Source organism: Anolis carolinensis, chromosome 5 (genome assembly GCF_035594765.1).
Source record: "Anolis carolinensis isolate JA03-04 chromosome 5, rAnoCar3.1.pri, whole genome shotgun sequence".
Classification (NCBI taxonomy): Eukaryota; Metazoa; Chordata; class Lepidosauria; order Squamata; family Dactyloidae; genus Anolis; species Anolis carolinensis.
In genome coordinates this window covers 24,562,986-24,581,313 of record NC_085845.1, presented here as the reverse complement: position 1 = coordinate 24,581,313, position 18,328 = coordinate 24,562,986, and the positions used below count along the sequence as shown (strand labels likewise).

Here is an 18,328-nt window from a genome sequence, read left to right as displayed (position 1 = left end):
AGCTGTTTTGGGTGGTTGATGAGCTTCTCTGCCCTCACAAGGGTGGGGAGACTGCCAACCACCCGGCAGCTCGATGTGGCAAGTTCGCCCATCATTTTGCAGATAAAGTCGCTCGGATATGTTCCCACTTAGATGCCAGCCTTAGAACAGTTCTAGAGGAGGTAACCGAGGCACCTGCTTGTCCGATCCTAATGGATTTGTTTCAGACTGTTCACCCTGATGATGTCGAGGGGATCCTTGGGGCTGTGAGAGTGACTACTTGCACTCTGGACCCTTGCCTTTCATGGCTGATAAAACTTGCCAATGGGGGATTGGCGTCGTGGCTGACTATGATTGTGAATGCTTTGTTGGATCAGGGATGTTTCCTTCAAACCTTAAACAGGGAATAGTAAGACCTTTCCTAATAAAGGTGTTCCTTGATCCTGCAGTGCTAAACAATTGCCCGATTTCCAATCTCCCATTTTTGGGCAAGGTTCTAGAGCGGGTGGTCGCCTTACAGCTTCAGGGGTTCCTGGTTGTGATGGACCATCTGGAGCCATCACAGTCGGGTTTCAGGACTGGTCACAGTACCAAGATGGCTTTGGCCGCCTTGGTGGATGACCTCGGCAGGAACTAGACAAGGGGAGTGTGTCCCTGTTGATTCTCTTGGACATCTCAGCGGCTTTCAATACCATTGACCATGGTATCCTTCTGAGTCGGCTCTCTGGAATGAGTATTGGGGATGCTGCTTTGCAGTGGCTCCGCTCCTTCCTAGAGGGCCGTACTCAGATGGTGAAGCTGGGAGATTCCTGCTCAGATCCCTGGCCATTGTCCTGTGGGGTCCCGCAAGGATCTATTTTTTCTCCCATGCTTTTTAATATCTACATGAAACCGCTGGGCGAGGTCATCTGGAGCTTTGGAGTTGGGTGCCATCTCTATGCAGATGACACCCAGTTTTACTACTCCATTCCACCAGATTCCAAGAAAGCTCCTTGCGTTCTGGACCAGTGCCTGTCCACTGTGGTAGACTGGATGAGGGTGCACAAGCTGAGGCTAAACCCAGACAAGACAGAGGTCCTCCTGATCAGTCACATGGCCAATCAGGGTATCGGGTGGCAACCTGTGCTGGATGGGGCTACACTCCCCCTGAAGTCACAGGTTCGCAGCTTGGGGGTTCTCCTGGAGTCTGTGCTGACACTTGAAGCTCAGTGGTGGCTGGGAGGGCCTTTGCACAGTTAAAGCTTGTGTGCCAGCTGCAACTGAACCTCAAGAAGTCTGACTTGGCCACAGTGGTCCATGCCTTAGTTACCTCCAGATTGGATTACTGTAACACACTCTCCGTGGGATGGCCTTTGAAGATGGCTCAGAAACTTCAACTAGTACAACAAGCAGTGGCAAGGTTGCTAACGGGAGCATATTATAGGGAGAAGACTACCCCCCTATTGAAACAGCTCCACTGTCTGCTGATAATTGTCCGATCCAAATTCAAAGTGCTGGCTATTACCTATAAAGTCCTAAATGGCTCAGGTCCAGCCTATCTTTATGATTGCATCTCTTATTACAAACCTACACAAAATTTACGATCTACCTGGCAGGCCCTTCTCTTGTTCCCACCTTCGTCTCAAACCCAATTGGTGGGGACGAGAGAGAGGGCCTTCTCGGTCATGGTCCCCCAGCTCTAGAACTCTCTTCCGAGAGAAATCAGATTAGCTCCCATACTGATGTCATTTCGAAAATATTTGAAAACTTGGTTTTTTCAAGCCACCTTTGATTAAGAAGAACAGTTGACTGAGTCCCTACCTTTACCTATGTCCTAGTTTTTTGCACTTTATCACTGGTCCATGTGATTAGTAATTCAAATATATTGCACAATTATAATCTTATCCCTTTTCTCCAAGTTTGAAGATTAATGTACCATTATGTCGCCCGTGGCCTCTAGCTACACTTTTATTTTGTGATGTTATGTTTTTAATTCTGATGTATTAATTTGCTGTGATTGCTGCGTATTTTATTTGGTTGTATTTTATTGTATATTGTTGGGCCTGGTCCCCATGTGAGCCGCCCCAAGTCCCCTTGGGGAGATGGGCGGGATTCAAGAATAAAGTTATTATTATTATTGTTAACCTGGAAAAGGCTGGAGAATTTATCAATAAAGCATTGATTAAACAGAATATGGGCTATAACCCGATCAGAAAAGTTAACCTATAAATTAAGATTTGCAAAAAGGAGAAATAAAAGATCTATTTGATAATACATGAGAAGCATTTACCATATTTACTCAAGTCTAGTGTGCCATCAATTGTAATAGGCACCTCAATTTTGAAAGGTGAAGAAAAAGCTAGCTGGGAAGGGGGGTCATTTCCCATTGCACAACACTTAGAGGTATTTATGGTCTAAACAAAACCTGAACATGATAAGGGCATAGGACCAGTCATATGTGGTCATATTTTCTGGGCTCTCCTGTACAAATCACATTATACTTCTGCTATCCTGAAGATGAAGGAGCTGCGGTGGCGAAGAGTGTTAAACTACTGAGCTGCTGAACTTGCAGACCGAAAGGTCCCAGGTTCAAATCCCGGGAGCGGAATGAGCACCCGCTGTTAGCTCCAGCTTCTGCCAACCTAGCAGTTCGAAAATATGCAAATGTGCGTAGATTAATAGGTACCGCTCTGGCAGGAAGGTAACAGCGCTCCATGCAGTCATGCCGGCCACATGACCTTGGAGATGCCTACAGACAACGCCGGCTCTTCGGCTTAGAAATTGAGATGAGCACCAACCCCCAGAGTCAGACATGACTGGACTTGACGTCAGGGGAAACCTTAACCTATCCTGAAGATAGTAAAATAAATGTAACCACAGCAGCAACTGCCTTTTCATTTCCTTCAGATGCAAAAGGTTGGATTTTTACTGAATGAGTGTGGCTTCTTGATGTCTTCAAATCTACAGACCTCCCCCAGTATTAAGATGCATCGAAGTCCTGCTGAGTCATTTTCAGATTTCAATGAGCAGCGGATTTAAGCGCAAGCCAAGCAAACGGGGCCTCTTCAAATCGGCATTGCTCATTCCTCAACATGCCTTGGCACAGGCTTTGCAGGAAACTCTCTCACACAACTGAATTCTGATCCTTGCATAATGGAGCTACAGTAAACAATGTGGCATCAGAGGAGTGGCCAAGTCTTTCGCGTGGGGCTCAGTAAACACTGGACTATTGAAAGACAACTAATCCAATCTTTGCAGCTACTTTAAAAGGAAAGTTTGTTCCATCTGGGAGGCAGACTACAAGCACTGAAACCTCACAGAAAGGTTTTGTTTTTTTGCAAAGCGTACAATCATGAGCACTGCAGGGAAAGTAAGTAGATAATTTCTTTTAAGATTGCTTTTTCACCGCAGGGAGAACATTGAAAGCTGGCAGATAACATTCAAATAGAAATAGTTTAAACAATCTTAGTCAGAACTTGGAAAAATTAGTCTTGGTACTCCAATTACTATAACCAATTACTGTGCTGGCAGAGAGAAATCATATCATCCAAAAAATATTTTTTTACGGCCTGTCCCTATGAGCAAGCCCCACTGAACTTGAGCAGAGTAAAGCCTTCTGTAAACTGCTATGAGAACCTGGAAAGGAAAAAAACAAGAATGTATATTTCAAGTTATATATATAAACATTGTCTCATCTCCTATTATTTTTCCAGGTCATCAAATGTAAAGCTGCCATAGTCTTCGAAGCGAAGGGACCGCTTAAGGTTGTGGAAATAGAAGTGGCCCCTCCAAAAGCACATGAAGTTCGCATTAAGGTAAAGGAGACAATCTTAAAACTTGATTAGTGAAGATTATTGGTATTTATGCACATTCAGTCAAAACAGTTCTGCTCGGCAAAATGAAGCGGCTGCCTCTGTTGGAAGCATCTGCCTCATGTTAGGGAGGCTAAGAATTGGGACAACTTTTATCTCCTATCCCTCTCTAGCAAACTACACTAAACTTTTGTAGAGTTTTGGTTTATTGTGAGTGCTAAAAGAAGATTCAATGGTTGATTCAGAGGGATAGGATATATGCAGTAATGTGTGTGTGTGGGGGGGGGAGGTATCACATTCTTCAGGCAGCTATATGTCTTGAACTGATCTGATTCCTGAAGCTGCCAATCTGCTCCTGAATCAGAGCTCTGATGCACATGTGTGCTTCTAACACAGGCATGGGCAAACTTCAGCTCTCCAGGTGTTTTTTGGGCTTTAACTCCCACAATTCCTAACAGCTGGTAGGCCATTAGGAATTGTGGGAGTTGAAGTCCATAACACCTGGAGGGCCCAAGTTTGCCCATGCCTGCTTTAACACCCAAAGTGGCTTCATTATCCATTTTGCTGAAGAAATTGTGAATTGCATCCACAAGAAATGTATCCATAGGCATGGGCTGGCACCTTGTTCATGTCATAAACCTGCATAATGCTGGTTTGTATCAATTTTTTCGAATTGCTGTAGATGGCGGAATTTTTTTACCTCTTTTTTGTACAACAATCCTCACTGCTTAACTCACCAGTTCTCCCCAAATACTGACGCGTAGCAGATGGTGGAGAGCTGAGGGCAGCAGTGGAGTATCCAACTACAGTAGAGTCTCACTTATCCAACATAAATGTGCCGGCAGGACGTTGGATAAGCGAAAATGTTGGATAATAAGGAGCGATTAAGGAAAAGCCTATTAAACGTCTAATTACGTCATGATTTTACAAATTAAGCACCAAAACATCATGTTTTACAACAAATTGTCAGAAAAAGCAATTCAATACACGGGAACATTATGTACTAATTACTGTATTTATGAATTTAGAACCAAAATATCGCAATGTATTGAAAACATTGACTACAAAAACTTTGGCTACTAAAAATTGACTACAAATAAAGATAGAATTGAATAAAATGAACTTAATGTAACAAAATTGTCAGAAATTAAATCCATAAAAAGTTCAGTCCTTGCCTAGAGAAACAGCTGTGGATCCAGGCGGGAGGCAGATTGGATTGGATAATCCAGAATGTTGGATAAGTGAATGTTGGATAAGTGATACTCTACTGTATCTCCTTCTAGCCACAGACATACAAGATAAAAGTTTCTTCCAGGATCTTTCAGTGGTCTTCTTGAGGTATTAGAATATGACCTTATTGTTGGGACCCCATATCCACCCGGGGGCACAGTGGATTAAACCCTTGTGCTGGCAGGACTAATGACTTGAAGGTTGGGTTGCTGACCTGAAGGTTGCCAGTTTGAATCCAACCCAGGGAGAGCACAGATGAGCTCCCTCTATCACCTCCATGCGGGGACATGAGAGAAACCTCTCACAAGGACAGTAAAAACATCAAAACATCCAGGCATGCCCTCTGCAACGTTCTTGCAGACGGCCAATTCTCTCACACCAGAAGTGACTTGCAGTTTCTCAAGTCACTCCTGACACCAAAAAAAAATTCCTTCACCACCACCCCATTTTTCCACAGTTGCTCCATGGCTTTACTGGGCAAGGAGCTTTGCAGGAAGAAGGTGGGTGGGATTCCACATTGGGCCAAATTTTATGCCCATCTCCTGAAGCAAATCTATGGCCAAGCTGCATGAACACAAGACAGAGTTTCAAAGTATTCAATTTTTGGATGACAGATCCCAGAATCCCCCAAACAGCATAGGCTTTAGTCCAAAACAGTAAATTTTCCAAGTTATGGATAAACATGGGGTCTTTGCCTATTGTCACATCCCCTGGGGACAAATAAACATTTCTGAGGTCCACAAGCAGCCACACCATCTCCCCTGTGAGGCTATTTTTGATGGTCTCTGCTGTGGCACAGGCTGGAAAGCAAGCCAGCTGCAACAAATCACTCTGACCAGGAGGTCATGAGTTCGAGGCCAGCCCGTGCCTGCGTCTTGTCTCTGTCTCTTTTCTATGTTATGGCATTGAATGTTTGCCTTTATGTGTGCAATATGATCCGCCCTGAGTCCCCTTCGGGGTGAGAAGGGCGGAATATAAATGTTGTAAATAAATAAATAAATATTCCTATCTCCATTCTGAAATATCTGAATTTCCAAACCTTAGTTATACTGGAAGCACTGAGCTCACATATGCTGGTGCTTGTCTTTTTAAAAAAATTATTATTCATTATATGAGTAGATTTTGTACATTTATTCCATACATGTCTTTTATCTGTTACAACATTTCCCCACCCTCTTGCTATTTCTCACTGTTCCTCCTTTCAATATTATCCACTCATTTTTCTAATATATCTTAGTTCTATTCACTCTTTTTCCCTCCCCCCTCCCCATCCCCATACCACAGTTTGTATTATAACTTTAACTTCATCCAGGAGCTCAGTTTTCCCCACCTCTGTACAATATTTACATTGGTTTCACCACGTTTTATCCATTCCATATATATTCTCTTTAATTTTCCTCATTTTATCTTCCTTCTTATCTTCATAGATAAAACTTGCTATAATATCTGATTAGACCTGATCAAACAAGACATTGTTCCAATTTACCATATTCTATTTTTTTTTCCAGTCTTTCCAACCGCATGATATTACCGCCTTTCCGGCAAGAATCATTGCTTTGAATAAATCTTGATTTTTTACATTAATCTTATTGTTCCTAATATTTCCATTAGCATCAACTTCATATTTACTTGAAGTGATATTTTAAAATAATACCACTTGGCACTGTGGGTTTAAGCAAGGGATTGTATGCTCACATATAGTAAGGATGTTCAAAGGCAAAAGCCTTTTGGAAACAAATAATGAAGAAAATGGATATGCTGGTGCTTGTTGCCCTGCCTGTTTGCCTTTGGCAAATCTCCTCTCAAATATAATTGCTGCAAAAGTATACTTTGATTATGTAATCAACAAAACCTTGAGGTATTCATAGAAATCTTAGTTAATAGAAGCCTTTTCCAACAGGTTTGTGCTAGCTTTAAAATTCAAGCTAACACAAGATGATATTCAATGCAGCTACATCGAGAGATGACATAAGCCTTAAATATGAAATGCAATAGGCATTTATAAAGGCAGATTCACTATCCAGACACATCTGCAAGAGTGTTAAACTATCTTTATATTACATAGAACATGTCTGGTTCCATGTTCTTGGAGATCCTGGGCAAGTTGTGTGACTTAAGTTTCAATTTGCTTTTCCTCATGCAACCGATTATTTCCTCCAAACATTCATTTAGAGGAGACATGCTATCCTTAACTGAGGCTGTTTTGAAGGCATGGAGAAATATATTTGGGTGCTATCAGCATACTGATAGCAACGTGCCTATGCTTCTGTATAATCATCATCATCTTTATTTATATCCTGCCCCATCTCCCAAAGGGACTCGGGCCAGCTCACAACATAAATAATACAATAAAATACAATACAATTAAACTGACATAAAGTGTAATAAACAATGATTAACACAACCAATCAATATAGACAACAAAATACAATACAACAAACAAACAAAATAAACAATAAAAAATTGTAAAACATTAGATTTAATATTTTACACCACTTCTGCAGTGGAATAGGAAATATAATTTACTTCAACAGAAAATTTGCTTCTGAGCAGTTTTGCATTGACCAAAGTTAAAGGGCAGTTATCTCAAAAAGATCCAGGCTTCTAGGTTTAAATGTATAATCAACTACTCTGGAGAAAGTAGAAGAGGTACTTGCTAAGGTTCTGAGTAATGAGATTTTTTATTGATATTCTAAGCCTGTATAAGTCACAAGTCACTGTGGTGTAGAAATGGGTGGTTTGCACTAGGACTCAGAATGGGCAGATTAAAGTCCAACTCTCCACTCAGGTAGGAAGTCACTGGATGACCTTGAACCAGACACCCTTCTCTTGACTTAAAATACTTTACACGGTAGTTAAGAAAACAAAAACTGGACAAGAGAAGAACATATATTACCTAAATGGTGGGTGGAAAAGACAGGATATAAATCTGGTGTATAAATGAATCTTAAGACTTCATTCTTCAATAAAAAGGACTCTGAAGTTGGCCATAATTATTTCTGCTTCCTTGTAAATATTCAGGATTTGATTGCATGCATGTCATTGGTATAGAACCGTTTTTATAATGTATCAGAGCATATATAACTGTCTTTCCACTTTGCTTGGTTTCTTATGTAAAAGTTTCATAAAACACTGTCATCTATATTTAGTGTAGCATTAGCACTGACTTTGTACAAGAGAGGGAAAATGCCCTTGCTCAATGGCAGATACCAACATCATATGTAAACAATTCCAGCCCTGAAAAATGGTTAAAAGGTTAAGAAGCAGGCAGTGGGGAATGTTATTCTGAGAAGTGGCTCCCAATCAGGCCAGATTAGATAATGTAAGATTAACTACTAGTGCCTAAAGTCAGATTTCTCTGCCATTAAATGAGGAGTGAGGCACAAATGACTGCAGCCCTTAAATGTTGTACTGTAAGTTTCATGGTTCTTTATCATTGGCTGTGCTCGCTAGTGCTGATGGAAATTGCAAGCTTTCAGATTTTGTTCCCAGTAGTTTCATGTAAATATTATAAAGCATTGGGGATCTAGTGGCCCACTGTGGGATGCCACATCATAGCTCATAGCACCATCATAATTACACTGTCCCTGCCACTGATATATATGCACTATGGTGAGGCTAGTATAATTAACATGGCAATGCTCTTCAAATTGTCTATATGGGCTCCATGCCTTTCAACATTTGTACAATTTACTACTACATGATGTACAAGTTACTCCCGGAAAGAGCATGATGCCCACAATTTCCTCTTTATATCCTGCTGACTTAATTGAGTGTAAACTGATTTTCTGCTTTAAACTCAGCATGTTAAACAAAGGGGAAAGTAGAAGAAGGAGAGAGACATTTAAAAGCATCCAAAATAATGGAATTGTAGGGGATTTGTAGTGGCAGTCCTTGTCAAATTGGAATAATTGGGGAATATAGGGTTCAAGTTCTACTTTATCAGTACTGGGCATGGTCCAGTTGCCTCCAGAAAACCACTATCATGGCAGCATCACAAAGCATACTCTTGGATCTCAACAAACAAACCTATCTACACCATGTTAATTGCATAAGAATCCCCTGAGTAGTCCTGCATAGTTAACAAGTGAGTTCAAGCAAAGGCCCAGTGTTTATTTGCTGCCAAACCATGATCTCAGCTCTAATTAGTTCTTTAGAGTCATTGCCACAATAACCATCATGTTGGGTCCTGCTGGTGTCCCGGCAATTGCTCAAGGATGCTATACACTTGTGGATCAGACTGTTAAAATGATATAGAACATCTATGAGTGTGTAGTAAGTATGTTACCTTATTTGAGGAGACATCCTATGAAAACATCCCAGAAACTTCAGCATATGGAGAAAAGAGCCAGAAAGAACCCAACTTCCTATCCCTTGGCTTTTTGCTTTTCATTCATTTTTTTCTGATTGAGAAAACACCAGTGCTTTATCTTGGCTTAGTTAAATATTAAGTAACTTTATCTTGCCCAACTCCTCCAAATGTGTTGGAAATGTTGTTCACTCTGCTCTGTTTACTGTCAGAATGGATTTCTTTCTCCCCATGCACTTGATGCAATGTGAAGTTGATTTACGATTGTGAAAAAGAGTCACAACTGTGAGTGAATATTGGTCAACAGTACCATTCTGGTAGCCATTGGAGCATGCCAAATTACTTTTCATTCTTGTTTTGGATGACAGGGAAATCTGTCCAGTTGTAGCCTAATTAAGGGTAGGCAATGGGCATCTACATTGTACAATGAGTGCAGTGTAAGACCACTCTAGCTGCTAAGGCGCAATGCCTTGAAATCATAAGAGTTGTAGTTTTACAAGGTCTCACTAAATTACAAGCCCATGATTCCATAGCACTAAGCCATGGCACTTAAAGTGATTTGAAACTGCAATCATTCTGCAGTGTAGGTGAACCCTCTAGCTGGTGTAAAATACTCACCTGTATTTTTATAGTGTTGGTATGTGCTTGTAACTATCTCCTTTATTTGTAAATCAGTATCAAAACTGATACTTAAAGGTAAGACAAGGAACTTCCCTAAATGATAAATATCCCTAAATGATAAATAATTGCATGAAATTTCTAAGTGGAAGAAATATTCTGTAGAGATTTTTCATCTTTATTACAGATTTTGGCTACAGGAATCTGCCGCACAGATGACCATGTACTGAATGGTACAATAAAAGTGAACTATCCAGTTATTCCTGGCCATGAAGCAGTTGGAGCTGTGGAGAGCATTGGGGAAGGAGTTACCTGTGTGAAACCAGGTATGGCAAAAAACACAGAGGGCAATGAGAGGACATATACATGTCAGGTAACTCTAATACCTTAGTAGTGTGCTGGAAAGTGTCTCCATGCAGATATCTGGCTAAAAGAGTGAGGGTAAGGGGAGGGGAGAGAAGGGAAGAAAAGTAATTTAGGGGTAGTAGATTTGTTATTGGTTAGCTGCATTAGTAGAGTAGTACTGATATAAACAAGTCTTTGTTGTGTATATCATTTTATCATTATCATAATTTCTCTCTTTGGTATTACATCAGACTTATATATTTCTGTATAAAACATCCTTTTATAATAATAATAATAATAATAATAATAATAATAATAATAATAACAACAACAACAACAACAACAACAACAACAACAACAACAACTTTATTTTTGTACCCAACCTCCATTTCCCCAAAGGGACTCAGAGTGGCTTACATATGGCACAAGGTGCCTAAAACAATGCCTAAAATAAACACACAGTACAATGCCATAGGAGCCTCCCGGTGGCACAGTGGGTTAAACTACTGAGCTGCTGAACTTGCTGACCGAAAGGCTGCCGGTTTGAATCCGGGGAGCTCCCACTGTTAGCTGCAGTTTCTGCCAACCTAGCAGTTTGAAAACATGCAAATGTGAGTAGATCAATAGATACCGCTCCAGCAGGAAGGTAATGGCGCTCCATGAAGTCATGCTGACCACATGACCTTGGTGTCTATGGACAACGCTGGCTCTTCCTTCAGTTTAGAAATGGAGATGAGCACCAACTCCCAGAGTCGGACACAACTAGACTTAATGTCAGGGGAAAACCTTTACCTTTACCTACAATACAAAATAAAACCATTAGTATATAAAAAAAACAATTTGAACTCAGAACAGCACCCAATAACCTATAGTGTCAACTGTTATAAAAACATGGCCAACTGTATACAAAAAGAAAGGAAAGGGATAGTGCAAGTTGTAGCTAAGGAAAAAGGGAATGGGATGAAAGTGCTGTGCTACATATTTTTACCTGCCTGAGGAGCTTGACTAGGACCACTGCAACAAAATGACTCCTATTCCCAGACTCACACACACACAGTGCTCCAAAAGGATACTATGGTTGATGATATCGAAAACCACAGAGAGATCTAAAAGCATAAACACATTTTATCAGTGCTAAGACAGATATCATCCACTAAAGCAGCCATAGCAGTCTCAATTCTGTATCCTGCGTTGAAGCTAGTTTGAATCCTGACCGTATTTTCTTACATATAATGTGCCATCGAATGTAATGTGTACCTCAATTTTGAAGGTATGCAGTACAAGAAAGGATTTGCTGTCAAATGTAATGTGAGGCAGTGGTGGTTGCAAAAAGACTTATGGGAAGCCATGTCCCTCCTTCAGGTCTAGTAGGAACCAGTAATGGCCACAAAAGGCTAGTGGGAAGCTATGCCCTTCAGTCTGGTCTTCCCACCAGCTTTTTTACAGCCACCACTGCCTCTCCCTCCTCTGTCTGCACCTGGGATTTCATGCCCAACAGCATAGATGGGTTTAGGTGTGTTATTCTAACACACCATCAAATCTAATGAATACCTCAAATTTAGCAGTGTAATTTTGCCCAAAAAGTGTGTTTTAGACTTGAGTAAATATGGTGCTGCAGCAGGTTAAACTGCTGAGCTGCTGAACTTGCTGACCAAAAAGTTGGCAGTTCAAATCCAGGGAGCAGAGTAAGCTTCCTCTGTTAGCCCCAGCTTCTGCCTACCTAGCCGTTCAAAAACATGCAAATGTGAGTAGATCAATAGGTACCACTCCGGTGGGAAGGTAACGGTGATCCATGTAGTCATGCTAGCCACATGACCTTGGAGGTGTCTACAGACAATGCCAGCTCTTCAGCTTAGAAATGGAGATGTGCACCAACCCCCAGAACCAGACACGATTAGACTTAATGTCAGTGGAAACCCTTTACCTTTACCTTAAATATGGTTTATAATATGTAGGTATGACAGTGAAATGGGTAACATGATAGAAATCATGACAATATGTTCTAATTGCCAATTATAAATAGGTTCAAATGGGCACTTTGTATTTTCATATGATGTGCCCTCCACCTGGCAACGTGAGAGAGGAGATTAGAAATGTGCCTACACCCAAGGCAAGCAAGGGCGTGCAGGAAAACAAATATGCTTCATTTTTTTCTTTTATATCTTTTCACATTTTTTCACACATTAGATTCTGCAGTTAAGATCACAAGACAATAAGCTGAGCTGGCACATCCTGTCTTGCAGAACTGGAACTGCCATCATATTTCTGCGTGCCAAAATATGTCTTTTACACAGTTGGTTTGTCATCTGAATTAATTGCATGATTAAACATAATTCCCAAAGCAACATATAATCATTATGAATAAAACATAATGAAGCAAAATATAGCAATTCAGCCTGAAAGGATAAAAACAAATTTCAGCACCAGGAAAAAATAATTCTACTTCACTAGAAGAAAATATATATACCCAGCACAGGCACATAAAGTGTCATCCGCATTAGAGCAAAGAAGTGAGAAATCTTGCAATAGAGAGCCTGGATTATTACCAGTCGGTGCCTCTTAGCACATCCACTTGGAGCTTCTCCCATCCTTGGAGCATGGGGAAAATTCACTGTATTTCTGTGTCTCTGCATCACATTGTTTTTGGGAGGGAAAAGTCCCTCCTGGAGCAATGTGGTTTGAAAATACTTTTCTAGGCAATCCCAACCAATAACAAATGAGCTTTACTTTTGCAATACTTTGGAGAAGTCTATTAGTGGTGAACAATTGTACCATTATTCATTCTAAAACTTTCAAGCTCACAATATTTTTTCTATAATTCCCAGGAGACAAAATCATCCCACTCTGTCTCCCACAATGTGGGAAATGCAGACCTTGCAAGAACCCTGAAGGAAACTTGTGCGAACAGTCTGAGTGAGTTTTCATTATCATTTCCAGCAGTATTAGAAAGTAGTAATACCTCACTAAAACTGCAACTTTTCTTGTTCTTGTTTAAAATCAAACATCCCAACTATCCTTTTCTGTGTTTTACAGCTTTTTCAAAAACACAGGATTAATGTATGATGGCACCAGCCGATTCTCTTACAAAGGGAAACCAATTCACCATTTTGCTAACACCAGCACCTTTACCGAATACACCGTGGTGCATGAGGATTCGGTGGCCAAAATTGATCCTGCAGCCCCGCCTGAGAAAGCCTGTCTGATAGGCTGTGGATTTTCCACTGGCTATGGTGCTGCCACCAAAACTGCAAAGGTAGGCATTCAGGACATAGGTGGCCAACCTGCAGAAGCAGGAATTTTTGGCACATTGAATTTTATCCCTGTGATTTATCCGTTGTTAAGCCGTAGTACCAAATATTTCCACATGATTGTATTTCATTTATGTTCAGTGATGAAGAGAAGGAGCCACAGTGGCACAACTGGGTTAAACCCTTGTGCCAGTTGAACTGCTAACCTGAAGACCTGAAGGTCGGTGGTTCAAATCTGTGAGATGGAGCAAGCTCCTATCTGTCATCCCTAGCTTCCCATGCAAGGACATGAGAGAAGCCTCTTTGCAGACAGCCAATTCTCTCACGCCAGAGGCAACTTTCAGTATATTCTCAATTCGCTTCTGACATGAGAAAAAAAGCGATGAAGATCAACCACAAGGAGTATAGGCCTGTTGAGTGAATTGTTGTATAGTGTATCACTGTACAGTTAAACCCCATTGATTCAATGAATCTACTCTAGTTAGAACAAATGACAAGGATTCTTCCTTTAAATTCTTGTCCCAAAATGGAATACTGCAAACTGGCTGAAAGTTTGCCAGTGTAATGGGATCCGGGGAGGAGGGTTGGAGCAATGGTCTTATAGTTGCCTATCTTGATATGCTGCTACTCTATCCTGTTTTAATGACCGCTCTCTCTTTGTACTTTTCCATCCATCTGTTTTGTTTTTTGATAAGCCAGAAATAATTCGACACATATGTAGTAGATCACACCACTCCAAGAATCCTGTATATATCCCTAGGCTGGACAATTGAAAAGTGATAGAATGTTAGTGAAACTTTGTACAACATTTCAGATGGCAATGTAACAGGAATGCTTAGAATGATAGAATCATAGAATTGGAAGAGACCTTGTGGACCATCCAGTCCAACCCTCTGCTATGAAGCAGGAAAATCACATTCAAAGCACCCCCGATAGATGGCCATCCAGTCTCTGTTTAAAAGCCTCCACTACACTATGTGACTCAATTTTTGTTCCTTGGTCATTTCCTAATTTGTTCTATCATGAAAATATGGGAAAAGTTTATTAAACGGCAAAAACTTTGTTTTAGTGGAACATCTTGCAACACATTTTGCTATAGTTTTTCAAGGAATATCTCATAGAGTCTCAACCAATGCAACATAGTTTGTAGCAACTACAAAAATGAAGTTTCTGAAGCATAACAACTACTTTCAAAGTAAGTACCACACAATTAAAAATGAAATAACACTTTCAAACCAGGAACAGAAAAAAAATCAAATTTTGTGACATAAAATTTTTGGTGTATGATTAAAAGTTTAAGCTGCCTTAATAAGGCTTATATGTTTATCTCCTCCTTCTAAGATACAGAATTCTCAGGTTTCAACATGGAATGTGAAACTATAGAGAGGACATCAGACAGATAAGGTCAAGACCTGAAAGATTGAAAAACTGGAAAAAAGATACTGATTGTACTAATCATGTAACTACATATATCTATAATTTTCCAGATTGATTTTTATTATGTTGATGTAGGTGACTCCTGGTTCTTCTTGCGCTGTTTTTGGCCTGGGAGGTGTCGGCCTTGCAGTGGTCATGGGCTGTAAAGCTGCTGGAGCATCACGAATCATTGGGATTAACAGAAGCAAGGAAAAGTTTCCCAAAGCTAAAGAAGTGGGAGCCACTGAGTGTGTCAGTCCTCTGGATTTCAAGAAGCCCATCCAGGAAGTGCTGCTTGACATGACTGATGGGGAAGGTGTGGACTATTCCTTTGAAGTAGTTGGAAGCACAGAGACCATGGTATGTGTTTGACATTGTATGATAGACCTAGAATGGGAAGGACTGGAGCTCATGCATTATGTCTCTAATTTTTCTCATGATTCTGCGCCAATAAACTGTGATCAGAAAGACCCATGCAGCAAAGGATGCTTGAGGCTGGAAGCAGAGCTTGTTCAGTTTTTTCCTATTAATAACTCCAATCTTTGAGAAGTAGTTTACTCCTGTTATTTAATACAATGTTGAAAAAGTAGTTTTATGCCTAATATCTTGCATTGCTCCATATACTGATGCAGGAAACCCTAAGAGAAGAGGTTTCATAGAAGGGCACATAATAGGTATTTCCTTTGGCTCGATCTGAATGTGTAACTTTGGATTTGCCTTAGATTGCTGCGTTGGCTTCCTGCAACATGAACTATGGCACCAGTGTGGTTGTGGGAGCTCCACCTTCAGCATCTGAGATGACTTTGTCTCCAACGCTTATTTTTACAGGACGCACCTGGAAAGGCTCTGTTTTAGGAGGTATGGCTGAAACGACAGCTAATACTAGGCTGCTAAAAGCTTTTATTGCATTCCAATAAATAAGTTTGTTGGAGATGGTGGGTGTGAAGAGTAGTGGGTTTCCTAGTTGTATGGGATAACACAGAATATAACCCCAGATGTTGCTGAGACTCCCAACAGTCCTAGACAGCAAATCCATTAACAAGTCAATGTGTACCCTGTCTTGATTCAATGCAATCTTATTTGCAGGACTGAAAAGCAAAGATGATGTTCCAGTGCTGGTCTCAGAACTTATGGCGAAAAAGTTCAATCTGGATCCACTAATTACACATGTTCTGCCTTTTGATAAAATCAATGAAGGATTTGAACTGCTCCGCAATGGAAAATGGTAAGTGTTTCCTATTTTTAAGTAGCCATTGTGGCAGCTGATGATTTGAATGTCAGTAAAGCAGGAGATGTAGCATTTTGCCTTTTAGTCTTAACTGTAAAGATGCTTTGCAGGATGCTGAATCTGTTTGGAGGATAGATTAAATATTGTACTTCCTTGAGTCTAATGCACACATTTTTGTTGGATAAATTATGTAAAATTAGTGTGTGCATTAGATTCAATGGCACATTAGAATTATGCATGTAAACCTTGCCTATTGGTCATTCTGCCATGTCTTCCAATTTCTTGGACTCTTCAGTGCCTCCAAGATGCCCCTCCTACTCCTCATTACCTGTGCTGTTGGGCCGTGGCAATGATCAACATGTTTTGCTTCTCCTTTTTTCCCTCAGCCCAGCCAGTGCCAGCCAGCATCTATATTCTTCAATAGGAAGTCAGGGGAATGGGAGGCAAGGTGGGAGATGGAAAAGAGCAGGCGATGGTGGGAGATACTACATTACCTGGCAGGCTCCAGGGTGGCTTTTACAATGTAGATAACTCCACTCCCCCACCTCACCTCACCCCACATGTTGCCATTAGAAAAAACAAGCTGGTCAGTGCTTAGCCAAGGCTTAGCCAAGAAGAGAAAAAGTGGGAGAAGTGGAACATGTTGGCCATCGCCATTGCCTGATGGAGTAGGCAAGGAGGAGGGGCACCAAAGAGGCACCAGAGAGCCCAAGGACTTAATGCTTTGCTGTCAGAGCCCTATCAGCTGCTTGCTAATCTTGTAGTCAAAGGCAGTCCAGAATCATATACAGCAAGCAGTCTACAATGAAGGTCAAGCAAGAGAATAGTCAAATGTCTGTTCCAATGTCTAATAAGTTCACTACTGTCCAGAATATAGGTCAAATTAAGTCCAAACACCATAGTCAAAGTTATACCAAAGTTACCAACAGGAAAACCAACTGTAACTCTTCCAAGACGTTGCTCCCAACCAAGAGCTGTTACAGCCATCAGCTATTTATGTTACTTACTAAGGTCATTTCATCTGTTGGCCATCTTCTGTGCCAACCTGTTAGCTAGATGGCATCAACTCTTAGCTGGAGCTGAGTGGGGATAGTCAGTTCCTGCTCTTCCTCCTGAAGATCCTGATCCTGCCCTAACTCTGGGCCCTTCCACAAAGTCATATAACCCAGAATATCAAGGCAGAAAATCCCACAATATATGCTTTGAACTGGGTTATCTGAGTCCACACTTCCATATATTCCAGATCTCCACACCATTTGCCTTTATTTTTACATAGTTGAAAGTGATTGGGGTGGTCCAAAAGATAATGTAGTTGTAAGGCAAAATCTCTGAAATTTCTGCTGTTACCATGCTATGTCCATAAATTCTTTTTTTCTATTTCAAATGCTGCAGTGAGGATTTAAATATTATCAAATTTTCTGTTGAAGTCTATTGTTAAATATCGGGTAATATCAAGAGTACAGTTCTAACCAACTAAGACTCCAAAAGGACTGCTGAGTCAACATTAAGCTTAGTGAAGTTCTGCTAAATGTAAACCTAATCAAGTTTAGAGATGCTGGAAATTATTTAGAACTATTCTCAACCCAGTTCAAATATTTATCAGAATAGAGGCTAACCCATTTAACTTTAAATTGTGTTCTGATGTTTCAGTATCCGCACTGTTCTGAAAATGTAAAGACCCTGTGGCGAAAATACAAGACAGCTGAATTCCAGCAGACCCATCAATTGCAAATTACATCATGGAACATCTGTGGAACAAAGTGTGTAGTGTTGTATTGCAAGTTGCAATATTTGTTAACTCATAAATCAATCTTATCTTTCTCAGTGTGAAACACAGTCTCCAAGGCATTGAAAATATGAATTCAGCAAATTCTGGCATTAGCTAATAAATAAAGCTTTTTTCTCAGTAACTCTGATTTATATATATTTGTAATTAAGGCTGCCTAAAGACAACCCATTGTACATGATTTCCCATGACCACTGCTGCACAACCCTAAAAAGAGGACAACTGCTACTCTAGTTAACCAACACAATTCTGGCTTTAGGCTGCAATCCTGAACAAATGAATGTTTTAAGTCAGTGGTTCTCAACCTGTGAGTCCTCAGGTGTTTTGGCCAACAACTACCAGAAATCCCAGCCAATTAACCAGCTGTTAGGATTTCTG

General features: G+C 40.6%; 1 protein-coding gene across 1 annotated transcript; it reads left to right on the top strand.

Moving 5' to 3' along the window:
* The first annotated feature begins 3,000 nt into the window (after window positions 1-3,000).
* Window positions 3,001-18,074, top strand: LOC100553662 (alcohol dehydrogenase 1B). Its single transcript, XM_003225740.4, has 9 exons — window positions 3,001-3,328; window positions 3,672-3,773; window positions 10,115-10,253; window positions 13,098-13,185; window positions 13,306-13,525; window positions 15,033-15,296; window positions 15,659-15,794; window positions 16,023-16,161; window positions 17,815-18,074. The coding sequence occupies exons 1-9, from the start codon at window positions 3,311-3,313 to the stop codon at window positions 17,837-17,839; spliced, it is 1,131 nt and encodes a 376-aa protein (XP_003225788.1). The 5' UTR covers window positions 3,001-3,310; the 3' UTR covers window positions 17,840-18,074.
* Window positions 18,075-18,328: the final 254 nt, after the last annotated feature.

Excerpts from the sequence above, each read along its gene's own strand:
- LOC100553662 (XM_003225740.4), top strand. Across the intron at positions 10,254-13,097 it reads AGTTACCTGTGTGAAACCAG|GAGACAAAATCATCCCACTC; the intron begins GTATGGCAAAAA and ends TATAATTCCCAG. Across the intron at positions 13,526-15,032 it reads CTGCCACCAAAACTGCAAAG|GTGACTCCTGGTTCTTCTTG; the intron begins GTAGGCATTCAG and ends ATGTTGATGTAG.